This window comes from Microtus ochrogaster, chromosome 6 (assembly GCF_000317375.1).
Source record: "Microtus ochrogaster isolate Prairie Vole_2 chromosome 6, MicOch1.0, whole genome shotgun sequence".
In the NCBI taxonomy this organism is placed as follows: Eukaryota; Metazoa; Chordata; class Mammalia; order Rodentia; family Cricetidae; genus Microtus; species Microtus ochrogaster.
Genome location: NC_022013.1, coordinates 26,638,741 through 26,666,214, shown reverse-complemented (window position 1 = coordinate 26,666,214; position 27,474 = coordinate 26,638,741). Strand labels below are relative to the sequence as shown.

The 27,474-nt window shown below is 48.7% G+C and overlaps 1 protein-coding gene across 3 annotated transcripts; it reads right to left on the bottom strand.

The window, feature by feature from the left end:
- Window positions 1-396: 396 nt before the first annotated feature.
- Tmem9 (transmembrane protein 9) lies at window positions 397-18,629 on the bottom strand. Of its 3 annotated transcripts, none has more exons than XM_005348426.3 (6): window positions 18,585-18,629; window positions 18,056-18,166; window positions 16,975-17,066; window positions 10,902-11,010; window positions 8,130-8,261; window positions 397-1,375 (listed from the first exon to the last, which is right to left on the bottom strand). In XM_005348426.3, exons 2-6 carry the CDS (start codon window positions 18,128-18,130, stop codon window positions 1,223-1,225), a joined length of 561 nt encoding a protein of 186 aa, XP_005348483.1. In that variant the 5' UTR covers window positions 18,131-18,166; window positions 18,585-18,629; the 3' UTR covers window positions 397-1,222. The 3 variants fall into 3 exon arrangements, with proteins under 3 accessions (XP_005348483.1, XP_005348484.1, XP_026635691.1); XM_005348427.2 differs by having other exon boundaries at window positions 18,065-18,166; XM_026779890.1 differs by lacking the exon at window positions 18,585-18,629 and adding an exon at window positions 18,422-18,500.
- Between the last annotated feature and the right edge of the window lie 8,845 nt (window positions 18,630-27,474).

Genomic DNA, 27,474 nt, shown 5'->3' with positions numbered 1-27,474 from the left:
CTGCCTCCTGAGTGCTGGGATTAAAGGCGTGCACCACCAACGCCCAGCAGGCACACTTTTCTTGACCACCCTCTTAGTCCTTCCCCTATCTGGGTTTCGCTTGAGGACATTTTGCAAGGAACACCATTCAGTGTATCGGTAGGGTAAGAGTGTCATCAGACAGGTACTGTGATGTTTCAAAGGTGGAGCAAACACAACTTCCAGGGGCCATGTCTCCTTGTGGGGCTCCTTGTGGTGTGCACACGTACAGGTAGTACCCTAGAAGGTGACAGAGTCTACCCTGCCTCTGCCTGAACCTGCCTACACAATGCTCTGTCCCCTATATGGGACAGCACACCTAACCGGATCACTTGCAACATACATTCTACGACTCCTCATCTCCTTTGAAATCTAGAGTATTTGAGAAATTAAACAATTTAATGGCTTCCTTGATTTACAGACAACAGAAAGACAAACATTTCTCTCCATGCATGGTCCAATGAAATCCAGAGACAAGAGGCCATCCCAGGACAGGAGCCATGGTATTCCAGTCCCCTTCTGCTCAGCTTCCTGTCATGTGGTTCAACTTGATGGCTCAGCAGCTGTAGTCACTGGGAAGAGATGGGAGGCTGCATGGCCTCCTGAGATGTGAGGAAGGTGACAGTCGCTGAGTATGCTGGCATGCCTGGGCACTGCCATGCATTGGTGGACCAGGAGCCAAGGAGAGGGAAGGAGGCTTCCAGGTGGGTTCTCAGTGGCACCAGAACAGTTCCTGAGGCTGGGTCCAGGCCCAGTAGGAGCTAAAGTACTGGCACCGGAGGAAGTGGGAATGAGGACCACAGCACCCTGGGTATCCAGAGTTCTTAATGACACAGTTCTATCTCCCAAAGGGCAGAAAGATTCCCCGAGATGAGGAGCTGGGAGGAACGGAGAAGACAGAACAAGGAGGGATGAATTCTCCCCAGTCTTGGGGTGATGTCATACGTCTCTGTTCCTTCTGCCTTGCCTTCCCACCTCTCCACCCCAGAGACCTGGAGAGATACTAGAGACCAGAGACCCAGCCACACTCCCTAGTCAGAACAGTCGAGTGTACTGCTGGAGAGGGAGAAGGACAGATGCCAGGGGCTTTTGAAGGGAAGACCCAGGGAGAGTGGAATGAAGGAAGGGAACTGGTCACTTGCTCTGCCCAGCCCCAGAAGCTGGCAGCCATGACCTGGCTCCCTGATACAAACATGCAGGTCATCTAACTGAGCATCTTGTGCCGGTCGAAGACTGTCTTCCTCTGCTCCTGCACCTGCAGCTTCCATCGCTGCTGAGCACCTTCCACTCGCTCCAGGACAGTGTTTGCTCGGGCTCCTGCAATGGACGCAGCTGCTGCTGCCATGGAGCGTGCATCCTGCAGCGGGAAGAGACAGGAAGAGTGATCTGGCATGAGGAGGGATGGGTCCGAGCCCTGGATCTTTAAAGGCTGGGATAAAACCAAGTGCCCCATAAGCACCTCTAAAGTATGAATTCCACAAGTGCTGTGGGCTTCACGAGGGCCATCCCTTGTCATCTGCAGACCTTAACAGTGTGTGTGTGACCAGAAAAGCTTTAGTGTCTTCAAGAATCAGAAGGAGCATTTTCTGGGGCTCTAGCTGTCCCAGCAGGGCTGGCTCAAGTCTAGGTCCCATCTTAACCCCGCAGGCTCACTCCAAAGTCTCAGAAGTACTTGGTTTTGGTTATAAGACCTCACTTATACAGGCCAAGGCTTCAGTGCTATGTGCCCAAATGCACAGGGCTGGTAGACTAGGCTATGTAACTCCCCTACCTGTCCTACTGTCTAGGGAACACGGGAAGGCCAGGGACCAGGGCCTGGCTATCCTGAGACGGCTCCCTCTTTTCCAGGAAGGGGGGGGGGCGTTAAGGAAACAGCACAGATCGCAGCTGTAGGATCTCTTGGAGAGAATAGTTGGATGGACGGATGGACACAAAAACACACACATACACGCATGCACATAAACACACGCACACACACATACACCTAGCTCCTCCTGGGAAAGAGAAGATGGGCCAACATTCAAAGCCTAGTAGGGGTGGGAATTTGGGGCTGAAAACCAGTGTTTCCATGCCAGGGTTGTTGTGACCATGGCCTGCTTGGCAGCCCCGCTCCTCCTTAGCTGTCTCCCTATTTCCCCTTCCCCTTTGCTCCCAGACCCACTTCACTGCTGTCGTCAATCTTCCCATAATTACTACTCCTCTGCCTCTGAAGCTCCAGAGCCCATGCATTTCCTGCAGGACCCAAAGCTGATCTTTGGGGGAGAATTAGAGCCGAGGGCCAGGCCCACAGCCCATGGGGATTTCCTCTTTAGCTCTCCCCGCCTCTCATCTCCTGCCACATATCTCTTAAAGGATTAGTGCACCCCTCTAAGCCCAGAGCCGCCCAGTAAATGCAACTTTGCTTCTAATGCCCCAAGCTGGCATAGCTTCTGTCGCCACACGGCTGCCAGGCTGGAGAGCAGGGCGGAGCAGGAAGGCAGTGCAGAGGGAGAGGTGGCTGGCAAGGGGGCTGGAACAGTCTTATCCTTGAAGCACGCTGCTGGGCGATTTGTCTTGAGCTCACTTGTTTCTAAGTGACTTAGAGATAGTCCCCTGGGAACCCCTGACCAAGACCCTGTGCGGGGTATCATTGGCAGGCCAGGTAAGGCCCAGACCTGTAATCCCAGTTAACTAGGAAGCAGAGCTGGAGGCTAGCAAGTTTACGGCAAGTAGGAACAACTTAGTGAGATGCTGTCTCAGGATAACCCGTGTTTAAAGAACTAGGGATGGGTCTGGGTAGTAAATAAAGCACTAGCTGAGCATCTGTGAGGTTGCAGGTACAATTTCTAGCAACACACCAAACCAAAAAGCAAATCCAAACAAAAGCCCTAGTCATGTTTCACAGACCCCTAATGTGCTTGAATACCATACGTGACTGGTGGAGGTGCATGTCACAGCGAGACCCATATGTCAAGTGAACTGGCAAGCACAGAAGGGGGCTCAAGGGGCCTTCTCTCTGGGAGTTCAGCACAGGGGTGTTGACTTAAACAAACCTCGCTTGGACCCCTACCAGACACATAACCTTAGGTGAGTCACCTCTCAGAACCAATCTCTCTATATACAAGATGGCTGTCGCAGTCACACAATGAATGCAGAAACTTGGTCAGCATCTGGAGAGAGTAAACATTCCAGGTCAGTGCGAGAGTCTCAAACGCTGGTTCAGGGATCCACCAGCATTCGAGGGGACCTGCCAGCAAAGGGGGCAGGGAAAGGGGTTAAAGCAGGCAGACGACTGTCAGCCGGGCTGCTTCTGAAGAGTCATCATGGCTAACTTCAGACTCTGCTCCTCTCCAGACTGCCTGCGCTGCCTGAGTGGCCGTAGGAACATAGCTTGGCTCGGAATAGTCTTAGCACGGATGTGGGGTTGGGGTGGGCACTGAGGGGCTGCTTTCCTCCCAGTCCTACTCTTGTTCATTCTAGGACCAGCGTTGCTCTGGAGGCCTCTGGCAATTGAGTGCCAGGATGTGAAGCTGGGAGGGCAGGACTATGGGCATCTGGGGCAGAGTGGAGTGGGTGGGAGGCAGTAGCACCGCTCTTGGGTTGTCTGAGGAAATGGGAGCCAGGGGAGAGCCAGAGCAGGGCATGGAGGGAGTGTGTTACACGCCTCACCGTGGCTTTACCACAGCTCCACTTGTGAGTGTGCATACGAAGTCTTAGCCAACAATTCCCAAGTGGCAGAAAACTGCTATTGAGAGGCTCTATGTCCCCATGGCTAATAGTCTGATCAAAAGGTACTGGAGCATCCACATCTGTTCCCAAGAAGACCCACGGAGGGCCTCACCCCAGCCTGTTCAGCCGTAGAGCTGGCAGGTGGGTGGGAGTAGGTAGGTGGGGGGCAAGGCAAGGAAGTCACCCCTCTAATCTTTCTCCCTGCAGGGCTGGGTCTGAGGACTGCAGGGAGGCAGGGGACAGTTACGGGCAGGTGGATGGAGCCCTTCCCACAGTGGTACATGGATAGGAATGATTCCCTAAAGGTCCCCAGGTAACCAGACCAACGAGACCCTGACAAGCATAGGCCACCATATACCAGGATCTTCCCCAGGCACTTCACAGGGTTCACTCCTAGGCTCACCTGCTGGCAAACAGTTAATGCCACCTCCATCTTACACACAAAGCAACTGAGACTCTGAAGAACCTTGCCACCCGAGGTCGCATGATTGCATGGGACCCTGTTTCAACTTGCACACATATCTGTATTATCCCCGTATTTACTGTCTTAGGACTCAGTAGCATCTGTCCTAGGCTGGCTTTCCCCAAGCGGAAATCACATGGACAACCAAAGGACCAGGCACAACTCAGCCCCGAGTCAGCTCAGAGACTCATGGCTGCAAGTGACGGGGTGAGAGTGTTCCAGGGCCCACCAAAGCGTCGAGGGCCTGATCCCAGCACTGACACCGAGGTAAGAGCTACTGTGTCTACTCTAGGTTTAGGAAACTACTCCCTGAGATCTGTAGCAAGGACAGGGAGTGGCAGAGCCAGGACCCCACGAGGACTACCCAACCACAAGACGTTCTAGAAGAGTCCACTGAATGGCACACCTTCCGAGTCTGTTATCAGAGGGAGGAACCATCTGAGCAGCCTGCACCAGTGTCTTCTAGACCCCGGGCGGGCCCAGGGTTCTCAGCTCCCACTGCACAACCATCCACGAACAGGAAGATGGGCCATTCTTCGGAAGCCCTGGCTTCCCTTTGTCTAGACCTCCACACCCTTAGTTCCCACCATCCTTGTTTTTCTGACTTCCACGTACACCCCCTCCCACAGATCTTAGAACTGACTCAATCCACGGCCCCCACTGGGGTGAGAACTTTGAAGACCCTGTCAGAGCTCAGGGGAGAGTGGGGAGACAGCTAGCGCCTCAGAGAAACCCTTCCTTCTCTCTCTTCAAAGGGGGCCTTCTGTACATCTAAAACAGCTCTGTTGCCGTTTCTGTCCCCACAAACATACTGGCTTCCTCCTTTCAAAGGGCGTCTGAGCCCAGGGATTAGGCCTAATGCCGCTGGAATCCAGGGAGGCAGCACCCAGCAGCCATGCCCACTGAGGCTCCGCCAGCGCTTTCAAAGGGAGCACAGCAGGCTTTTATCTCCTGAGGACCTTGAGGTGCCCCGTGGGGGGACGCCTCCCTTTCTTTGCCAGGCTTCCAGCTCCTACCTACAATCAGTGGGGTGATGGAGCCAAGGAGCCCCCAATCTTGACAAACACTCTGGCTACCAAATCTCACCTCTGCCTGGGCCCCAGGCTCCTGAGAGAGGGGAAGGGAAGTCCCCGAGGCCAGGACACTGTTCTTTCCAAAGCCACTGGCTGTATAAGCTTGTATGACCTTTCAAGGAACCCCCAGGGCTCACTTCAATTTTCTCTTTTTTCTACTTTTCCTTTCTCTGGATCAGGAGAGGCCTTCTCCTTAAGGAAACACTGTCTGGGCCAGGAATCAGCCCGGAGTCATGGCTGTAGTTGCTCAGAAGGCCCTGGCTCTGTAGTCCCTCAGAAGGTGACCATGGGGACCTTCCTCATGTGCACTGACTGCGGAGACAATAGACTGTCCCTCACCATCCCCGCCCAGGCACCCATGGCCATTTCCAGCTCAGGGCCCACCACCCTCCCTGACAAGGTGTAGTACTCCCCCTCTCCCATCAGTCTTCTGAGTTGTAGGCAAAGCCCCACTCTGCTGGAAGCCTTCCCTCCTACAGGGACCTCTTTTTTTTTTTACTAAAGATGGCCTCTTTTGCTAAACCTTAAAGAGGATTTTCCCAAAGTACCTAGTTTCACCAAAGACTGTCACCCCACAAGACCATCTTTAACTGCCTGCCTTTGTGGCCCTGGCCCAGCCAACTGGTTTTGGCTATCTTGGGCCTGAAGCCGGTGGACAGGCTAAAAGTCTTAGTAGATCTCAGCACAGTACCACCTGCAGGATTTCAGAACACAGCAGGAGAGGATGGGAGCTGCTGAGCCATAGGCACCTGGGCCTGGACACTATGCAGATGACAGGAAGGCAGGGGATGGGGCAGGGGCCTGGACACTATACAGATGACAGGAAGGCAGGGGATGGAGCAGGGATGACATGTAATAAGAACACTGTATTTCCTGGCCCACTTTGAGGGTGCTCATCCTGAAACTGATCCTGCACACCCATCCCACCCCAACCCCCATGAGTTGGACCAAAGAGAGCAAGTTGACTTCAGGTCAGAGTGGCCAAGAAATGAAATACAATGTTCTATGACCTTTAGAAGCCTTGGGTGGGAGACGAGGGGTGTCCTCCTGCCTGTGCTCTACAGATGGGAAATGAGTTCGTAAACTCTGCCTTCAGTCTGCAGTGACAGTTCTCTGCAGCCCCTTATGGCTAGGTAGCAATCCTCCTTAGAAATTCCTTCCCACCAGGCCAGACCTGCAGGCAGAAGCCTCTACTGTGATTCAGGTCCTGTTACTGGGACCTGACCACATCCTCAGGGCTCTCCACAGACAGGCTCCAAGAGAGGAGCACCTAGGTCTCTTGGACGAGGGGAAGCCTAGGCTCAGACGCAGAGACGGCAAGCTACCCTTCCCTGGCTCCATATCTAGGATGGCAGGAGACACAGCAAGGCCATGCCCAAGAGCCACACATTCCTAGGGAATCATGGCGCAAGCTGTGTAATCATCGGCTGCATCTCTCAATTATTCCCCGGCCAGGACTGCAATTACCACATTACCCCTAATCGCCCCATGTTTATTAGTGATGCTCTCTCCTATCAGAGCTGCTATTACTCTACATTAATAACTGGGTAGGCAAGCAAGCTTTCCTCCCAAGCACAGACCACCCAACTGTCAGGGCCACCACCTCCCAAGCCCCACCACCTCCCTAGCCCCACCTCCAGGGAGGTGAGACTCCTCACCTCTGCTCCACCTTTGGTCAAATCCATGCCAGCAGGAGGCTGGTGGGAGTGGCAAGCTCCCAGTGCCTACTTACTGTCCTCATCCTCATCCTTATCCTCGTGGTCTGGTCTGGTCCAGACCCTACCACCTGGGAAGCTGCACACAGACCCATAGTCTCAGGGTCCGCACTCTGGATTTGAACTTGCCTTTTCTTGTCTCCAATCCAGAACTTTAAAATCTCTAAAACTGCAGTTGCCTAGTGTAGCTTGGCCTAGGCCTGGTTACCTCTCCTGATCTACAACTCATTAAAGGGAGTGCTTCTCTCTCTCACTCAACTGTGTAAGGGCCGGCATGGTCCAATCTGCAGCTCTGCCATTCCCTGGGCGAGCATCTGAAGGCAGCAGGCACGTTCCCCCTTTTCTTTCTTCTTTAAGCTAGCCAGTCACCTTCCAGTTTCTGAGGAACTCTCCCAGGTGTCAGCTGACATGGCGGAGGCACGTTCCCACTGTGTGCTCATTGGGACACGTCTAGGTTCCTGTACCAAATCCCAACTCTCAGACAGGGTGTAGTATCTTCCAGCAATGAGGCCTCAGGGGCAGAGCGCAAGGACACTTTCCCTCGGGTATATAGGCAACCTGGCGTAGTGGTTCCCGTTTCCTTACCATAGAAAGGCAAAATCCTTTACTACCCTCTATTCTGGCATTTATGGCCTTCATTAATCTGCCTGGACTTCCTGGCCAGTTCTGCTTGCCATCACTCCAGAAATCTAAATTCTGCATTTGTACCCGGAGGTGCTGGAGTATCACCCACATGGCCCCTCTAGCTTCTGAGATGCTGTTTCTGCCTTCAGCCCTCAGGGCCAAGCTTTGAAGTAAGCAAGCACTTGACAGATGTTTGTAGAATCCCTGAACAAAAGAATAAACCTACCGCCTCCAAGTCCCCATATACTTTTCACCGATTGGAGTAGGCAGCATAGCACATGTACCTACATGCCACAGGCCCTCTTCGCCCCAGCCTAGTGACACCATGTACTGACCAGGTGCCCGGGAAGTTGAGGGCACCATCTATGTCTGGAAGGGCAAAGGGAGATTTGCTGTTGTATCTGGGTGAAGCATGGGAAAATAGACAAGGAAAAGCAACCAAAGATGACAGGGGCGGGGAGGAGGGGCACCCCTACTTTAAGTCTTAGCCTAGTAACCTACATGGTGGGAGCCCAGGGCCATGGTTACCTCATTTTCCTCTTCATTGTGCAGCTGCTCAGTGTAAGCATCTGGCTTTCGAATCAAGGGGTCCACCAGCATCAGGAAGGCCATGTAGAGTAAGAGCGCCCCCACCACAGACAGGTAGATGACAATGATGACCTAAAAGAGAGACCAGCCTTACTCTGTGATCCAGCATCCGATCAGGACCCCATTTCTAGTCTTTTATCCATGTTGGCTGTGGGTGATCATCAAGTTAGACACTGGTACTACGAAGTGATATGGGACTGGAAGGAAGGAGAAATGGCCCATGCCACAGGCTCTATGCTAGCCCAAGATGGTTCTATGACAAGGAACATTCCAGCAGGTACCACAATGACAGGACTGCTGCTAGACACCCAAGAAGCTTCCAAGTGAGAAGCAAGGGTCAGTCGGCTATACGAGAGTCTATATAATGGAGCAGACTCACGAGAAGCTAGAGCAAGGATCTCAGGCTGGGCAAGATGGGAATGGGGCAGCCTGTGTCATGAGGGTGTGCTGGTCCATGCATAGAGCATCATGATGCAGGGATGGGAGGACAGCAAGAGGCTGCATCCTGAGGGCCAAGGGTGGGAAAGGCATCTTAAGGTGACGACTTCACCCACCTCTCACATATGGAGCCTCCTAAGTTAGAGTAACTGTGTCTTATGGAAAGAACAGATCCAGGCCAGCAAGATGGCTTAGCAGATAAAGGTGCCTGCCACCAAGCTGGGTGACTGAGTTTGATCTCTGGGACCTACATGGTGAAAAGAACTGACTCTCATAAGTTGTTCTATGACCTCCATATATGTTGTGATGTGTGTACCCCAAAACATAATTTTGTTTGTTTTCTGAGACAGGGTTTCTCTATGTAGCTCTGGCTGTCCTGGAACTTACTCTGTAGACCAGGCTGGCCTAAAACTCACAGAGATCTGTCTTCCTCTGCCTCCAGAGTGTTGGCATTAAAGGTGTGCGTCACCACCATCAGTCTTAAAGACTTAAAAATTGAATTAAAAAAATTAAAGGGCAGATTCAATCAGACTAAGAATTCAGTGTGGAGTATGGGTATTTGAGGCATTTTAGTGGGGCCCCTACATGACATCCAGCACTCACGCTCTCTGCTGAGTCACTAACCCTCAGTTATCAGGACCACAGAAGCACCTTCACTCGGCCTGAATTGGCCCTGCGTGGCTGTGATCACCATATGGGAACAAGGCCAAAGAACTCACCCAGGACCACAAGTCAATGGTAGAGATGAAACTCGGACCTGGCTTTGCTGACTCCACCTCAAAAGCCTTTTCTCCCTGCTAAAATGCCTAGTCATTGCTGGTTTCTAATCCCAGTGATGTCCCTGACTGTAAAAAAGGTGTTTGAAAACCAAGCAACACACTATGGGGGCTGGGAAGACGGCTCAGTCAGTCAAGTGCTTGCTGCGTATGCTTGAGGACATGAGTTTAATTCCCCAGAACTGGCATTTAAACAAACAAAAAACCAGGTGTGATGGTGTGTGCCTATATGCTCAGTGCTGGGGAGGAGAGACAGGGCTTGCTGGCCAGTTCATCAGCTGAACTGGTAAGATCTGGGTTCTGTCTCAAAAGACAAAGCAGAAAGTCACTAAGGAAGACACCCAAAGTTTACCCCTGACCTCCATACACATATGGATACACACAGAAAATGGCAAATCTTAGACTCTTTAGCTTCATTCTCAGCTTCATCAAAAGCCAAGTTCAACTGGATTCACTTTCTCCTGAACTGGGGCAGCAGTTGCTGTGTTCAGGTCCCTTTAACAAGGTGGACACTCTGAACTGCTGCCTGCACCCAAGATGGGGCAAGAAGGCAGATGACGCAAGTGCTTGGGGCTCCTAGGTAGAGAGAAATGAGAGGGGTTGGGAGTTTGTGCTCAGATGGTTCCATGCAGGGAGGAGCTGACACTGGGCTCTGAACTGGGCATCTAGATGGTCTCTAGAGGGTGGCACCTATAAAGGAAGTTCAGAACCAGGGAGCTGGCTCAGGAGAGGCTGTCCTAGACAGGAGGGTGAACCTGCACAGGCTGACAGGGCCAGGGGAGGGCAGACAGCCATTTGCTATGTAAATGATGGGGGTAGCAGTATAGGGAGTTTCAGTCCAGAAAAGACAGGTAGGAGGGCCATGTGAAGACTACCTTCCTTTTAAATGCTCACAAAAGCAAGAACCCAAGGGAGGATTTGGTTTCTTTGAACTAATAAGTTATTTCTGATGTTATTTCTTGACTTGTCAGAGGACAAGCCTAAGAGGGCTGGCTTTGTGATCTCTAGACAAGGTCTGATGAGTCCTGCCTAGCGGCAGAAGGATGGACAAGGGCTTTGTACACCCTTCTTCAGTCCCTGGCCATGTCTATCGTCTTCAATTTACCCAGATGGTTAACAAGGACGAGGTTCAGGAAAAATCAGAAGACTAGAGTGTGATGCCCAGTGTATCACGTGGTCATGGAAGCTGTCTCTAGGAGGGTGACGTCATCTTCAATCACCTGCAAGCTCCCTAGGAGTCCACTTCAACTCCCAGCCCGGTGCATCAAACCCAGAGATGGACCAGCGTCCTCTCTCTAGAGGAAATATGGAGTCTCAAGCAGCTATGAGTTCTCATTTCTCACCACACAGGAGCCATTGCAGAGACGTCAGGAAGCCCATTCTCTCAGGTCCACCCAAAGGTGTAGGACTCGGACCCCACATCCGCATATTGGCTTTGGAATGTTAACAAAAGACATGGGATGGGCACATGTATGCAGTCCCCAAACCCCGGCAGTACCTTGATGGTGGTGGTGCTCCGTTCCTCGTACCTGCACTCGCAGAGCAGGCAGTAGGCTTCCACATCATGGCCAGGCACCGGCATGGGCTCCACCACATGCAGGCAGTTGCTGAAACACAAACAGACAGGGCTGCTGAAGGGTCTCACGCCTTGGGGTCCAGCAAGCAGGTGACAGGGTGCTGAAGAGGTAGAAAAGCCTGTAGGTAGGTTCTCCCAAGAAGGGCAGAACCTCTTTCCCAGCCAACTGCCTCCTTCCTGGCCACTGTCCAGCAAATCTCTGTGCTAGCACCATACACCTCGGTGTTCCTAAAGCCTCACCCTCAGCTGCCTTCTCCTCTTGTGCTGGCTTCCCTGGAGGCTGCACCTGTTCCAGCAGGTTGCACTCAACTCATGGGTCTCCAATCTGAATCTCTGACCAGGGCTTCTATGCTATCATAACTGTACTCCTTAGGTCCACTGATGGCTGTGACCACCTGACTGCCCTAGAGGAACCATAAATGCACATCTGTGCACTCTGCCCCTGGTCCTCAGTCTTGCACACTGGCTATGGGACACACACTTCCGAGACAGGGATAGCAGACAAGAAACTTCTAGCACCTCTTTTGCCAGTCAAGTCAAACCTGGGAGTCCTCTGCGATAATACTTATTCTTCACCTACAAAGCCACCACATACCCATGTTTTTCTTCCTAAAATGTCTAAAATCCATCTTCTCTGTTCCCTCCCACTGGCACACCTCAGCTGAAGCGCTCATGATCTTCCCCTGGCAAAGTCCAGCTCTTTGGCCCTGCCTAGAACTACCTTCCCATGGTGGCCAAGTAGTGTGAGAGGTCCTTCTGTCTATGTGTTGCTTTTATTGGTTAATGAATAAAGAACTGCTTTGAGCCTATGGCAGGGAAAAACAGAACTAGGCAGGGAAAACTAAACTGAATGCTGGGAGAAAGGAGGCGGAGTCAGAGAGAAGTGATGGAGCTGCAGGAGACAGGCATTGGGAACTTTAGCCAGTAAGCCACTGTCACGTGGCAATACACAGAATAATAGAAATGTGTTAAATTAATATGTAAGATGTTGAAATAAGAGCGGCTGGGCTGTGTCCCCAGCACCCGGCCGCCTGCATGGCTAGCTTTATACCCGAAATAATTACACGGAAACTGTATTCTTTTAAACACTGCCTGGCCCCAATAGTTCCAGCCTCTTATTGGCTAGCTCTTACATATTGATCTAACCCATTTCTATTATTCTATGTAGTCCACGAGCCGGCTTACCAGGAATGATCTTAACCTGCATCTGCCTGGAGTGCGAGAACCATGGCGACTCACTGACTCAGCTTCTTTCTCCCAGCATCCTGTTCTATTTTCTCCGCCTACCTAAGGGTTGGCCTATGAAATGGGCCTAGGCAGTTTCTTTATTAATAAGAAGTCATTCCCACATCAGTAAGAGATTAGTCAATAAGAAGCTAGAGTTAATGGGTCAGGCAGTGATTTAATTAATACAGTTTCTGTGTGATTATTTCGGGTCTAAGCTAGCTGGGTGGCTGGGAACCAACAAGCTCCCTTCTCCAACAGCCAAGTGACAGTACCAAGTGACCATACCAAAATGGGTCTCCTGTCACATCATCCTCAACTTAAAACCAACCGGTGCCTCCCTAGCTCATCCAAGGCCTAGGCAAACAAACTCTTCCATCAGGGCTTTACAGCCTCTCTCAGGCCCTACCCGCAGCCCAATCTGCCACTCTCCCCACCCACCTTAAGCCAGGCTGACCTGTGACTGTACACTGTGTGGTCCATGCATACCCTTCTCCACACAGATGATTCAGCCCGAAGGCCTGACCTCCCACTCCCACTGCCAGGTCCCCTGCCTCATCCCCACCACACAGCTCCTAACCCTTGATCTGTACTATTCCACCCAGTGGATGCTGAAGAACCATGAAAACAGAAGTTCTATCTACACGTCTCCATATCCCTTGTGTTGAGCATGGTGCTAGCCAGGGCTCAATGAGTGAGTGCCAAACCCACCACATGCTGAGGGTGAGCCCCCAGCACCCACTGTCACCAGCGGTGCTCCTGAGCAATGTAGGCAGGTTTTGCATTGAAATGAGGGAAACAATCCCGGGACAGCAAAGGTGGCAGCCCCACCATGCTTGTGAGGCTTTGGCCACCACCTGTGGTTGACTCAGTCTCAGCCGGCCTTGAGCCAGTCTGTGAGTTGGGTCTCATTCCCAGATTTTTGGGATCCGCAGATTTCTAACCAAAAGATCCCAAAGGAAAACTACTATCACTGGGAAGAAAATAAGCTCCTCTGAGGTTCAAAGAGGTGAACCAGGCATCGTGGTATAGTGGGTAATTAGTCCGCCTGCCACTGTGTGTCCCCTGTCCTTTCTTGTGGGACACTGGGGTTAAAACATGGAGACCCAAGTCACTTTAGAAAGGTTCCTCTAGCACTAATGAAAGTTCTGCAGAAGTCATGCATGGCTTCCTGAATACAAGCAGGCCTGATAGTCCAAGTTGTCAGGCTGGGTTTCTGGGAGGCACCAAGGGTATTCAAGACCGTTCACTGACACAAGAATGGAAAGTCTTTTAGAGTCTCTGCTTCTCCTCAAGTCCAGTATGCGGTCCCCATCAGTTCTCTAGACCTCCGAAGATCCTGGTTCCACCTCTGGGAAACCGGTCTAACACTCTATCCCCTACAGCAGGAATAGGTGCCTCTTTGCTGTACTTCAGGGTACTACTTCTAGGCCCTGCATGTTGCTTTCTCTGGGCATCACCTGCAGACAGACAAGACCATTGGTCACTATGAGCCAGACTTGGTGGTGCACACCTGTAATCCCAGTGCTCAGAAATGAAGGCCAGGGCATCTTGAGTTCAAGGCTGTCCTGAGCTATGTGAGACTGTCTATAAAAACTAAAGCAAGCAAACAAACACTAAACATTAATCTCTCATCATTCCTGCCCAGAGTGAATGTTGCGTTCCCTTCTCCAGCAAATTAAGCTTTTTGGGCCTTCCTTCCTGAGTTACACGGGACTCTGGGTCAGAAGGGCTACTACTCTATGGCTACCATGGGCTCTGTGAAAGCTCCTAGGAGTCCAAGGTCTTTTGCTCTTCAATTTGTGATCTTGGTACCCAGGAAAATAGGCTTCAGGAGGGTACAGGGAACAGTATAAGAAGGTGAAATATTTCTGTCCTTTCTGGTTCCCTAGAGAGTCACTGAAATCCTACATACTTTTTGTTTCCCTAAGAAAGACTTTCATTTACCTTCTGGTAAATGGGGCTGGGTAGGGAACACTGGGGGAAGAAAGGGAAAGAGGAAGACAAGCTGGGTGTAATTCTCCACTCTTCTACTTAGACTGTAATATCTTAACCTCTCTGGCCTCAGTTTCTTCATCCATTAGAGAAGCTAAGCTTGATTGGTGTCTTTCCAGCTGTGCCCTATTGGGTAGCACTAGAAATCCCACATAGGAGGCAGGTGGAAGATAAGGAAGGGTTTGCAGAGCCTCTCTGTCAGTGCGGTTCTGATTTCACACCTCACAAAGCTTGTGTTTCCTGAACAGATCGTGTGTATAGAAGGATCCTACTTTAACAAGCCAACCTTGGGACTTGTCGCTGCAACATTTAACAAAGCCAAGAGGGCCTTTTTACATGCCTCTGGTTATAGACTTTCAACACTACATGGCATAATGCCAGCAACACAGGAATACACAGCTGTGACACTGGGTGCTGGCCTCAATCTAAACACCAGCAGATAAGCCATGAGACATAGGACCTGAAGACTCAAAGAGATCTCTAGTTCTAGCCCTACCACTAAGATGCCAGGAACAATGTCAATCCCCACTCCACTCAACATAACGCTGAGTTAATATGTGATTGCTCTCAGGCCCTAAAACCCTGGGGTCTCACGGCCAAGCTTCAGCTTCTACCTAACATCCTAACATCTGTATGGAACTGCTCTGACCTAAGATCCTTCACGGGAGACTGCTCAGCAGACAGCTCCGGAGTCTGCCCCTAAAGGGGAGGATAAACTATAGCTGGAAAGGTTTAGGCTGGACCCCATTCTCTGGGCAAGCAAGCTTGGGTTTCCAGGACACCTTAAAACCCCAAGACAACGTTGCTAAAATTTGCAGTAGCAGAATTTGCATGCATGAAGTGGGGTCGGTGTAGTGTCTTTGCTGATGACAGGAAACCGTTGGGGTCCCTCCCAGACCTCCATTATTTTAGTAGCACCAGGTCAACAAAGCACAAAAAATTAGACTAGTGCTTCAAAAGGGGCCACACTTTCCAGGGCTTCAGCATACATTTGACTAACTCTAGGAAGGGATTATTATTATTATTATTTTATTATTATTAACATCAGCTAACATTTATATAGCACTAGTATGTTCAGGTATCACTTTAAGGGCTATATAAATTCACATAAACACACACTCTTCACACTCAAAGTATTACCACACTTTACTCAAGGAAATCAATATTTGGCTGGAGAGAGGGCTCAGTGGTTAAGAGCACTGCCTGCTCTTTTCTTCTAGAGGACCTGGGTTTGATCCCAGCACCACTAATCAAAACTTCCTATAAGGCTCCTTCCAAGGGATTGGATGCCCTCTTTTGGCTTTCACAGGAACTGCATGCACACAGTGACCAGACATACAAGTAGGTAAACACATCTACTCATATATAAATACATAATTAAATGAGAATTTAAAAAGTACATCAAAGCACAGTGGGGATTAAGCAACCTGAAACATGGTTAACAAGTGGCAAAGCTAGGCTGGGTCCAGAAAGACGGAAGCAGAGTCCGTCCATCCACATAGATGATGTCTCAGAGAATCCAGCTGCTTCTGTCTGGAAACTCTCAGGTGTGCTCTGGACAATGGCATCATGGGCACCTCAAGGACTCCAAGCAAAGTTACTCTTCTGACGGACACTACCATATTTGCTGAATCAAAATCCTGGCAGGAGCCGGGCGGTGGTGGCGCACGCCTTTAATCCCAGCTCTCGGGAGGTAGAGGCAGGCAGATCTCTGTGAGTTCGAGGCCAGCCTGGTCTAGAAGAGCTAGTTCCAGGACGGGAACCAAAAGCTATGGAGAAACCCTGTCTCGAAAATTAAAAAAAAAAAAAATCCTGGCAGGATAGTGCCAGGACTGCGTTCTCAAGGCTCACCTAGCATCCTTGATGTCCATGTAGCAGCAGCCTTGACCCATCCCATTCAATGCCTACACCTGGACCTTATCCCCTGTGTGTCTGACGTCTTCAAGGATGAAGCTTCCCACCCTAAAACTACCAGTACTGAGAATGTTTCCTTCACTCACACTGAGGTCTATTTCCCTGAAGCTTCCATCCACTGGCCTTCCCTCTATACTATGAGACCACCCCATCCTTCTGGTTCCAATCCTTCCCTCTTCACTATGTATGCGACCACCCCAAGCCTTCTCAGTTCCAACCCCAAACACCCCTTTCTTCCTGGCATGGCAGCTGTTTCCCTCTCTTGAACATCCACTGAATGCTTAGGTCTCTCTCCCTTTTCAGGGAGATCATAGCTCCTCAAGCTATTCCTTCTAGAACACCGTATCTATACCTCCTTTCACTGGTCTTCCCTACCTGAATAAAGTTTTGGTTATTTGTGCTTTTTTTTTTTTTTTTTTTTAAGTAAAGGGCTAAGAAATGAATTCAAGACCACAGACACAAGGAACATAATGTAAGATCTTTGTTTGGATCTAAGTCTATGCAATGGCAAAATGAGAACAATAATTTACTCCATTCACCTTACAAGGTTGCTATCAAACTAGCACAGAATACGGGTAACAGCTTTGCGAAAGCCCCGAATGGTACACACTACATACCTCTGCCTCTCCCATTCTCTACTGCCTTTCATCATGCCCCAATTTAAAGGCTTAAAGCAAAACAACGAAATTCAACTCCCTTAACTGGAATTCAAGATACCCGGTTTTTGTTATCAAATAGTTAAGGACAAAATATGACTTGGTAGGCTCTCCACAGACACAGGCAATTTATCTCTAGACTAGGAAGTCTAGAAAGCCCTGGCGATTTCACCAGGCGATGGAGCCAGTCATTTGCAATGCCTTACCAGTCCTTCTGAGACACATTCTGGTTGTAAATGTGCCCACTGATGTTTCTATACGGTGGACAGATACATTTGCACCGGATATCTTCAGAGCTCTGGAATTAAAAAAAAAGAAAGAAAGTAAAATAGCAAGGAAAGATGCCTGCCTGGGTTCAGATTCTAGCCATGCTAGCACATTTTCGTGTTGTGTCCTGTTCTGTGAAGTATGTATGCTTTTGAATTTTCCCATCCGCAGCTCACTGAAGACTGGATCTACAGGAAGGCTGTCCCATCACAGGGTCCTCAGGATAGGAACCTCTCTGGTAGCAAAAGAAACAGAAGCTGCCTGAGGCTGCCATTCAGAGAGTGGTGTGCTTATGTGCAGGGCATACAGCAAGCCAAGGGCAGACTTCAACCGTGGGACCCACACTTGTGGATTTTCTGTCCGGTGGGGTGGGTGGCCAGATTTTCTCCCAATTCTGTCTTAACTCCCTGGGTTAGACTGGGGAACAGGCGAATAAAAAAGACGGGGTGTTACCGTGAGAAGGCCCCCTCCAGGAATTACTTAAAGGAAAGAAGCAAGGCCTGCTGCCACTCACGCTCACTTCAGGGTCTTAGTGAGCCTCAGAATCTAAGCCACAGAGCCACCATAGAGCATCTAACCCCTGCTGCTGGTCCCCTACCCCTAAGGAACAGGAGCAGTCTCAGGAGACCAGCACGAAGCTGGGTCAGGTTTAAAGCAAAAGCCTTTACACTCAGAGCATTTTACAACATTATGTGATTTGATTATCCCCAAACTGAGTGGCAGATTCTGCTACAGCTGTTTTTACTTAGGGCAAAGGAAGACATGGAGAACTTGGGAAACTTCTCTAAACAAACTTTCTTGCCGGTGGGGCATTCCGCCGAGGGCCAGTTTGGTCTGAAACCTATGCAGTATGCCCCGAACCCTGTGCTCCCTACACCCTTAGGAAGGCCTGCAGCTCGCCCCAGGTAGGAGCTTTCAAGTATGGTCCTCAGGTGGGTGAGGGGCAAGGGTGGCGCTGCGGCTACCTTGGTGGCAGTCCCGCAGGCCCAGGGCTAAAGCAAACAGATGCTGCTGGCTCACCTCCCTCACCTTGTTGGCTTGAGCTGGGGGTACCAACAAGCACCCCACCGCAGCCACCAGACACAGCAGCTTCATGCTTATCAGGCTTGTTGAGCCAGCAAGACTAGATGCCTGGGGGATTAAAAAGAAACATGGAGTCGGAAGAAGGGAAGGTGGTCACAAGACAGCCAGCACCCTAGGTCCCATTACAGCTTTGCTGGAATAGGGAAGGGGGCCGAATTCCAGGATTCCTGGGCCAGCTCTAAAGTCCAGCTCTCAGAAGCTTCCCGTGCGCTAGCAGAAGGAGTCTTCTGGGGTTACAGCTGCGCGGAGCCCCCAGATCCTGTCACCAGGCCCCGCTCAGACCCTCGCCTCTCCTCCTCCCACCTCTCTGCCTCCACTGCCCCCGTAGCGACGATAGGGCCCAACGAGAAGCCCCAATTCGGACCGCCAAGGGCACCACACACCCTGCCTAAGGATTTGGGGCGGCTGGGAACCCCCAGTGTCCCAGCGACCCCCGCACCCCTCCCCCAATGCCCGGTCCACCAACCTGCACGCTCCGCCGCAGCCGCCACAGAACAGCAGGCCCCACCCCTCCAGTTTCTATTGGCTATCAGAGCTGCCGCTCAGCGCAACCTCACTAGTCGTCAAGACAACAAGACCCACCTTCGCCTGGTCCGGGAGGCTCCCACTCTAGGGAGAGGAAGGCATTTCTCTTCCAAGACCTAACAAGAAAAGGGACTGTCTACCTTTCCTACAGAGAACCGAGGATCTCTCCCGGCGGGTCCTGCCAAACTCCTCTTAAAGCCTTTGTTCTTCCTAGTGTTATACTCTCTTCTTGTTTTAGCGAAAGCAACTTAGAAATGAAACTAGTCACAACAATAACGATTTAAAAACAAGATCAAGTACGATTGTGCTAATTCACAGTCTGAAAATATTTAAAGAGCCATATATTTTTTTTAAACAGGGAATTCAAGGGACAGTCCCTATTCCTGCATGCAAAGACAACCCTGAGGAGAATAAAACAGGATTAGTAATAGGTATGGGGCTGGAGGGGGCTGTGCCTCATTATTCCACACTGCTTCTAAAGGCTTGGCAAATTGAGACAAAGTGTACAAGCCCGGGGCTGGGAGGAGGGGTAGGTTACAGGCTGCAGAAGGACAGATACGAGCTTCTTACAAACTGTGAAGGGAAGTGGAATCGTCTGAGCCCAGGGCCACTACGGAGAGGACATCTGAGCTTTGGCGTGAGACGTTCATGGAACTCAGTACCTGTGTTACACTTAACTCTTTCTGGATACCAGTTTCTTTAGCTAAGAATCCCTTCGGCTTTGATGGACTGGGGTTCCCAGCGGGAGGAATAGTCATACGGACAAAGTGTAATTTAGTATTAAAAACCACAGAAGAGTTTCCCTGGAGTGTTATTGGAGCACTATTGTGTCAGATACTAGACACTGCGGCTGTTTAGGGGAGGCACACCTTGACGCTGCTCTTGTAGAACTTGATATGTCTTACAAAGAAAACGGTCAACCAGCCGTTACAATTTAGGATAGTAAGAGCTTTGTTGAGAAAAGAATACAAAAGCTACTGGAAACTTAGACCAAGAGCCAGGGGAGCCCAGGCTGTTGGCGAAGCTTTGAAGGTGGCAAGGGGCTCTCTGAGCTGGCGGTGTGTGATAAGAATACCAGCACCGCTATCAAAGGTCCACGTGCTACTGCCAGGACCTGTGGCCGTGTTATCTTATCTAGCAAAAGGACTTTGCAGATGTGATACAAATTGAGGCCATTAGGATCTAGAGAGTATATTGAGAGAGTATATAGGACTGTTCAAGCCAGTCCAATCTAATCAGGCCTTAAGAGAGGAGTTTTTTTCCTGACTGTGGTCAAGAAAAATGTGGCCATGTGTCTGATGGTCTGTTGCTGCCTTTGAAGGCAGAGGAAAGAGTTTCAAGAAAAGGGATGTGGGTGCCTTAAAAAAAGCAAAGAAGTGGCCTTCAGTAGATGTCTAGAAGCCCCATAGATATATACCTTGATTTTAGTTTACTGTCATACATGCCGGACTTAAGACCAACAGAGATGAAAAACACTTGTGTTGGCATTCTGTTACCACAGCAACAGTAAAGGCAGAGGTGCAGGGTGGTGCACACAGGTGGAAATGCTTGCAGTAAGAAAGTAAGTGGCTCAGCACGGGTCTTCTCGCACCTGCTTATCCTAGCAACCTTGAAGAGGTTTGCCAGTATAAGCTAGGTTTGGAATCCATGCTAGAACAGAGGGTCTGTGATCTTCCCACCCCTGCCCCTACTGTTGTGCTCCTAGGTAGGGACCTGATGGTTGTCATCGCCTCTGAACTGTGGGTCTCTCACCAGCATCAGCTATACGCCCTTACTTTCCCTCCTAAACCCAGCCAAGCTTATCTGTCCAGTGCCCCATGGTCTCAGGCTCCAAGGAGATGATGACCTCCCAAAGATGACGTTAACAACCACACCTGAGCCACACCACAGGATCATCCAACACAAATAGAGGATAAAGCCCAACAGACGGATGCCAGCCATGTGTGTGATGTCCAAAAGGTTAATAACTGGGGACACAGTAGTCTCTGATCCACCTGCTATATGAAGATGCCATTCTGCCCACTGATGGCAGGTCGGGTGCATGGGGGCCATGATCCTCAATATGGATGGTGCCCCACGCTCAGATACCCTAAGTAGATGGATTGTCTCTAACCAAAGCAGGATTTATTAAACATCTGAGAAACTGGAATGCTGAGATGTAAGGGCAGAGGTGTTGTTAAGGAGTTTGTGACCCTTGGGTAAAGACCATAGACTCAATCCAATTATAATTAAAAGATTTATTGATTAACTGCTAACAGGACAAACAATCTCTGAGCCAAATTTGAGGTTGCCATGCAGGAGGGATATGGGGAAGGACTTTTAAAGGGAAAAACCAAAAGAAGACCCTCAGTATCTACGTAAACAAGTAAAAACTGTTCTGTTCTGCCAAGGTAAGTGGTTAAGGCAACTCAAAACAACCTTTGGGTATCTGAGTAGCAAGTTACAGAAACAAAAACAGGAGTTAGTCATATCATAACCAGCAGATAGTCATGCCGAGGCTATATAGTTTTGGGTGGGAGTCGCTGAGTCAGGGTTACTGAGAACTTATCTTCCAGGGACATATGGATGGCGGGCACTAAGATGGATGCCTAGCATAAATGAAAGTTCTTTAGCAATAGCAGTGTCCTGTTTGTTGTGTGATATTTTGATCACATTCTGACAATAAAGTTTGCTTTGAATCAGAGGGTGGAGTTCTTAGCTCACCAAAATTAACCATAGAGGTTTTGGAGGACTGAGGACAGATAGAGAAACAGGAAGTAGTAGGGTGGGGCTTAGGATCTCAGTCCTTTTGAATGGAAGAACAGAAATAGGAGGTCTCTGGTCGCTTTTCTGCCACTTCTCTGATCATTCCGGTTCTTATCCCAATATCTGACTCCTGATTTTTTATTTATAAAGAATAATTAGGTAAATGTATCATCTATCCCCCAACATGGGCCATTGTTATAGACGTCCTTATCATTAGATAGTATTATACACTTCTGGGGTCTTTGATGGAGTTTAACACTAAATAATTAGACTTAAAGTTTTCCTTAGTTAGGATAAAAGATAAATTAAGTATAAAATTTTGGACTCACAAAGATATAATAGATAATAGAGTATTTTCTCTAATTTTGCCAAATACAAATGGACTGGATAGTGTAACTGTAATTCGTACTTGATAACTGTTTTTGTTATACTAGTTTTACTATGTTAAAGTTAAAACCTTACTTTTTTGTTTTGTTTTGTTTTTCAAGACAGAGTTTCTCCGTGTTGCTTCAGAGCCTGTCCTGGAACCAGCTCTTATAGACTAGGTTGGGCTTGAACTCACAGAGATCCCCCTGCCTCTGCCTCTGCCTCTGCCTCCTGAGAGCTGAAATTAAAGACGTGTGCCAAAACCACCCAGCCACTAAAGTGATTTTTACAAAAGAAATAATCATCTTAATTATGAAAATCTTGAGATAAATTCTGCTCAAAGTTTAATAAATGCTACGGACCCTCCAGTCTATTGTGTATGCATACAGAGAGTCGTACATAACTAACACACACACACACACACACACACACACACACACACGTGCATTTCAGCTGTTCACTCTCCTAGCAATCATGCACCAGGCCTCATGATGCTCATGGCCTTAGGTCAATGTTTCCTTGTCCACTGCATTTTCTTGGCTCAGCTCCCACCTCTGCACACGTGCACATGGCTGTAGAGTATAGAAGCGTGAGACAACTGCTTACTTTGGGGTTCCAATTTTCTTACCCAAGCCAAATATTTTGATTTTTGGTTTGCGTATTAGCTCATGACAGAAAGCAAGAGTGCTGCTATACTAAGTCCATGGAATCAGATTCACAAAGTCTGTTTCTACTCGAAGGGACTCCTGCTGAATCACTACCCACAGGGCCTCAGTCTCCCTCTGTGGAGAGTTGTTTGGAACCGTAGTTTTTAAACATCGTAGTCTCACATCCTCTTACAGTCTTTAAAAGTATTTAGGACTCCAGAGACTGTGAAGGTTCTAGCTATATTTTCACTCTCAAAACTAAAAGAGAAAAATCACAAATATGTCTTTCAAATTGCACACTCACAATAATCTGAGGAACAAGAGTAGCATTGGTTTACAGTTTTGTTATTGTTGTTGCCCCATAACATCTGGTTGCATGGAGAGCTGGCTTCCCACATTTGCTTCTGCATTTAGGGCCTTGTGATGCATCCAACCTAAGAAAAACTCCATTGTGTGCTTGCAGGGAAAGAGACAGAAAAGGACAAGTCCCTTCTTAGTGCTTCTAGGGAAGTAAAGTTTTCAGGCTGCGATTTCCCTGAGAGTCCCCAGGCTGCAGACTGAGAAGCTTACGTGTCCTATGAAAGATGATGATCTATGGCTTTTCTGAGACTACTACATGGTAGCAGTTTTCAAAGAGCCTTTTAGAAAACACGCTCCAAGGAATATTGTCAAGGAGTGTTATTGTAAGTTGGATGCAGCCCATGTGGGGATACATAAATTAGTGTGGGAAACCCTTAAAGTAAATTCAACACACGTATTTTGCTTTAAAACTTTTTAGATACTTCAGTGTGGTGAACACATTATAAATTTCTTAAGGTATATTATACGTCACCATGGTGTGTTTTCCTGTAGTTTTTTTCATTAACTGTATGTGTATATGTATGCATGCATATATTTTTTTTTTGATTTTTTTTGTTTTTTTTAAGACAGGGTCTCATTATATAGCCTTGGCTGTTCTGGAACTTACCACACAGATGAGGTTGACCTTAAACTCACAGAGATCTGCCTACCTCAGAGGTTGAGTGCTAGGATTAAAGGCGTGTGCTGCTATGCTAGGATTCTTTTTTTTTTTTTTTTAATTTTAACTTAGCCTTGGTGTGTTTACACGTGAACTCTAACTGGGTCCTTGCTGTTGGAAGATCACAGGTGCACAGTGTCAACAGGGATCAACTAGCACATGATTTAATAGGGGGATTGGCTGTTCAGATAGCTGTAGCCCACCGGCACATCTTATAAAAATACAATTTGTATGGGCAAATGACTTTAATCTCTATATTAGCTACGCCTTGTTTTGAATGAAATTCTTTAATTTTTTCTACCTTAGCTGATAACAAGAACCAAAGAATTCAATCAAACAAAGAATCCCAGCAGGGGTCCACCTCAGGACCACCCATTGTCAGAGACCAGACAGGGAAGTTTTCAGACATACTCCTTCCAGACTGAAGGAAATATAAGATAGTGTTTGTAGAGACAACCCTTACACATACACATGGAAAGTCGGAAGCATGGGCAAGCAGGGAGGGGGTGGGGCACAAGTGTACTGTGGCCAACACCTTTAGTCCATGATTCAAACACGTCTTCTACAGAGTTTTAACTGATGGTTTAGAAGCAAGCAGACAGGAATTCTAGGACTCCTTAGGAGGCAGCCACTGTGATGTGTTTGCACAGTACATGCAGGGTCTCATGGCCATCAAAGTAAGCCAGTAGATCACACGGAGGGAAGTGGTCACCAGTAGGTGGTGGCACAAGGCAGGTGTCTGGATGGGCCCCTGAGGAACTTGGTTTGAAGGAAATTAGAAACTGTCTGAGGGGTTCACCGAGCCCTGCTTCTGGTGTGTGAACAGCCACCTTCTAAAACAGATGTGGAAACGATATGAAAGTTTGCATATTTACCACACACCTTAATGTGTATCGCAGCTCCAACTCGTTACTGCTCAGTCATTGAAGACAGCACAGAAAACCAAGTCACGTGTCATTGGTTTTTTTTTTTTAAGATTTACTTATTTATTTTTATGTCTGCAGTGTTCTGCCTGCATGCACACCTGTAGGCCAGAAGAGGACACTGAGATCCCATTATACATGTTATAGATGGTTGTGAGCCACCATGGGGTGCTGGGAATTGAAGGCCAAATCTCTGGAAGAGCAGCCAGTGTTCTTAACTTCTGAGCCATCTCTCCAGCCCTCATGTTTGGTTTTTCTTTATCTTTTCTTCATGGAGGCATAACAAACATACAATAAAATGCATGTGCTGGCCTGGCTTCCTTTCCAGTGACAAAGCCTCTAAGAGAAAAAAGCCAACTTAAAGGAAGAAATGCTGACTTTGGTGCACAATTGCAAAGGTTTAAATGCTTGAGTTCTTGATTCCATCATTTTGGGAACTGTGGTGACACTGAATGCCGTGTCAGGGTGTGTATGACAGACTGAAACTGTTCTCCTTATGGCCAGGAAGGGAGGATGGAGGGTGAAAGGGAGGGAGGTAGGGAGGAGAGAGGGAGGGAGGGAGGGAGGGAGGGAAGGAAGGAGGGAGGGAGGGAAGGAAGGAGGGAGGGAGGGAGCACATGAGCTATTTTTTCTAACAAAATCCTGCTTGAGACTCATTCATTAATATATGAATTGAATTAATTAATTCATGTTGTCCAAATCCTCATGAGCCAAACCCATCGTCAAAGGCCCCATTTCTGGACATTTTATTTATTTTTATTTCATGTGTATGTGTGTTTTACCTGCATGTATGCCTGTTCATATGTGTATTTTATGTGTATGTGTGTGTTTGCCTGCATGTATGCCTGTACTCTATGTGTCTACAGTGCCCTTGGAGGCCAGTAGAAGGCACTGGAGGCTCTGCAACTGGGTTTACAGATGGCTGCGAACCACTTTGCAGGTGCCTGGATTCAAATCAAGTCCTCTGGGAGAGCAGCAAGCCTTTTGACTGCTGAACCATCTCTCCAGCCACATGAGCCGTCTCCACTATCCACACTCTTGCCTGATTCTGTCTTAAGAACCTCCATTGGAACCACCAATTAAACTATATTCAACAACATTCTAGGCCTTCTCTAGCCTGCATTTCTGAACAAATCCAAATAAGTTCAAATGGCGTCTGAACAACATTCTCAAGCAAAGCTACAGGAATGGCCACGGTGCCAGCTTTCTGTGCTACTCAGACCATACATCATCATCAAGAACATGTGGCATAAACATGTAAAGTGGGAAAGGTCAGTTTTAGCTCATGATTTCAGAGGTTCTGATGCCACGGTCCTGAGTCTCACTGTTGGACCCTAGTGTCCAATCACCGAGGAGGAGGAGTCGCCCCAAGAGACCATCTCTCATCACAGCTGACGTAAAAGCATGAGGATTTTATTCATTCTGTCATGACAGGGTCTTCCAGTAGTCGGGAGGCTAGAAGACCCTGAATGTCTGGTACAGGCTATTTTTAAAGGGAAAAACCACAGAAGGAAGGGGTGTCTGGGGGTTGTTCTTTAACTATTATGATTGGCTTATTCAGAAAGGCTATTACCAATAATTGGCTGGAGAGTGGTTGCCAGATCAGATGAGATAAAGGGAAAACATCTGAGGGTCACTTTGCCCCTTCCCAGGGACTAAGTCAAAACATCAGTAGCTGAGTCAACACCTAAGGGTTATCTTGCCCCTATTCAGGGAGATGGAAAGTTCCCAACATCTCGGGACATGCATGCATAGCTGTTATGTCCTTGGTTCCCAGGGGAGGAGGGGAAGTACTGAGAGTTGTCAGAAATGGCTTCAGAATTGTCTTAAAATTCTGTTGAAATAAGAGCGGCGGGGCTGCGTCCCCAGCACCCTGCTGCCCGCATGGCTAGCTTAGCTTATGCCCCGAAATAATTACACGGAAACTGTATTCTTTTAAACACTGCTTGACCCATTAGTTTCAGCCTCTTATCGGCTAGCTCTTACATATTGATCTAACCCATTTCTATTAATCTGTGTAGCCCACAAGCTGGCTTACCAGGAAAGATCTTAATCTGCATCTGCCTGGAGTAGGAGAATCATGGCGACTCACTGACTCAGCTTCTTTCTCCTAGCATCCTGTTCTGTTTACTCCACCCACCTAAGGGTTGGCCTATCAAGGGGCCTAGGCAGTTTCTTTATTCCTTAACCAATGAAATCAACAGATTGATATATGACACTCCCACATCAAAATTCTACACCACCAAGTGTGGCCCATGGTGAAGTAAAATGTCGCAGCGGAGCGGGTGTGTAGAGGAGAAGTTGACGTGGAGAGTAAACCGGAAGCAGGGCTGGGGGGCTGGACACCGGCTCTTACCTTCCCTGCTCTGCTCCCACTGACCTCCGCCAGGCCCCATCTCCAGAGTTTTAAACCACCTCCCTAAACAGTGCCACCAGCTGGGAACTGGAGCACCTACCACATAGGCCTGTTGGGGACATTTCTGATCTAAACCATAATAAGGATGGATAAGAAGAATACAGGGGAAAGGAAAACTGGACACCGCCCCCTCAAAATCCTGCATGGCTGAAGCGAAGGCTCAGTGTGTTTCCCACTTATACAAGCAATGAGAGCAGAGTAATTGAGGCTGCGCTAGTGCGTAGCACAGCACAATGCGACTGAGCAAATGAAAAAGCACATCTGACCTGGGGTTACCTAACAAAGCTTAGAGCCTAGAAACTCTATTTTATATTTAAAAAAATTCTATCTAGATCAGTGGTTCTCAACCCTCTTAATGCTGCAACCCTTTAATACAGTGCCTCCTGTTATGGCGACCCCCAACCACAACATTATTTTCACTGCTACTTCCTAACTGTAATTTTGCTGCTGTTGTAAGCCGTAATGTAAACATCTGTGTTTTCCAATGGTCTTGGGTGACCCCTGTGAAGGGGTTGTTTGACCCTCTCTGCAAGGGGAGCTCAACCCACATGTTGAGAACTGGATCTGGATTAAGTAATTCACCCACATAGCTGGGTGTTGCATTCCACTCAGGGACACATGCTGTGAAGAACACATACAAGAATGCCCTGATACGATACTGGCCAGCACAATGAGGGCCTTGACCCCTTATGAGAATCTCTAATGACAACCATCTT

Bases quoted from the DNA above. Each gene is read 5' to 3' on its own strand.
- Tmem9 (XM_005348426.3), bottom strand. From the start codon at position 18,130: ATGAAGCTGCTGTGTCTGGTGGCTGCGGTGGGGTGCTTGTTGGTACCC. The intron at 11,011-16,974 runs GTAAGGCATTGC...TTTGTGTTTCAG, and splicing joins AATGTGTCTCAGAAGGACTG to CAACTGCCTGCATGTGGTGG. The intron at 8,262-10,901 runs GTACTGCCGGGG...TCTCTCTTTTAG, and splicing joins GGAGCACCACCACCATCAAG to GTCATCATTGTCATCTACCT.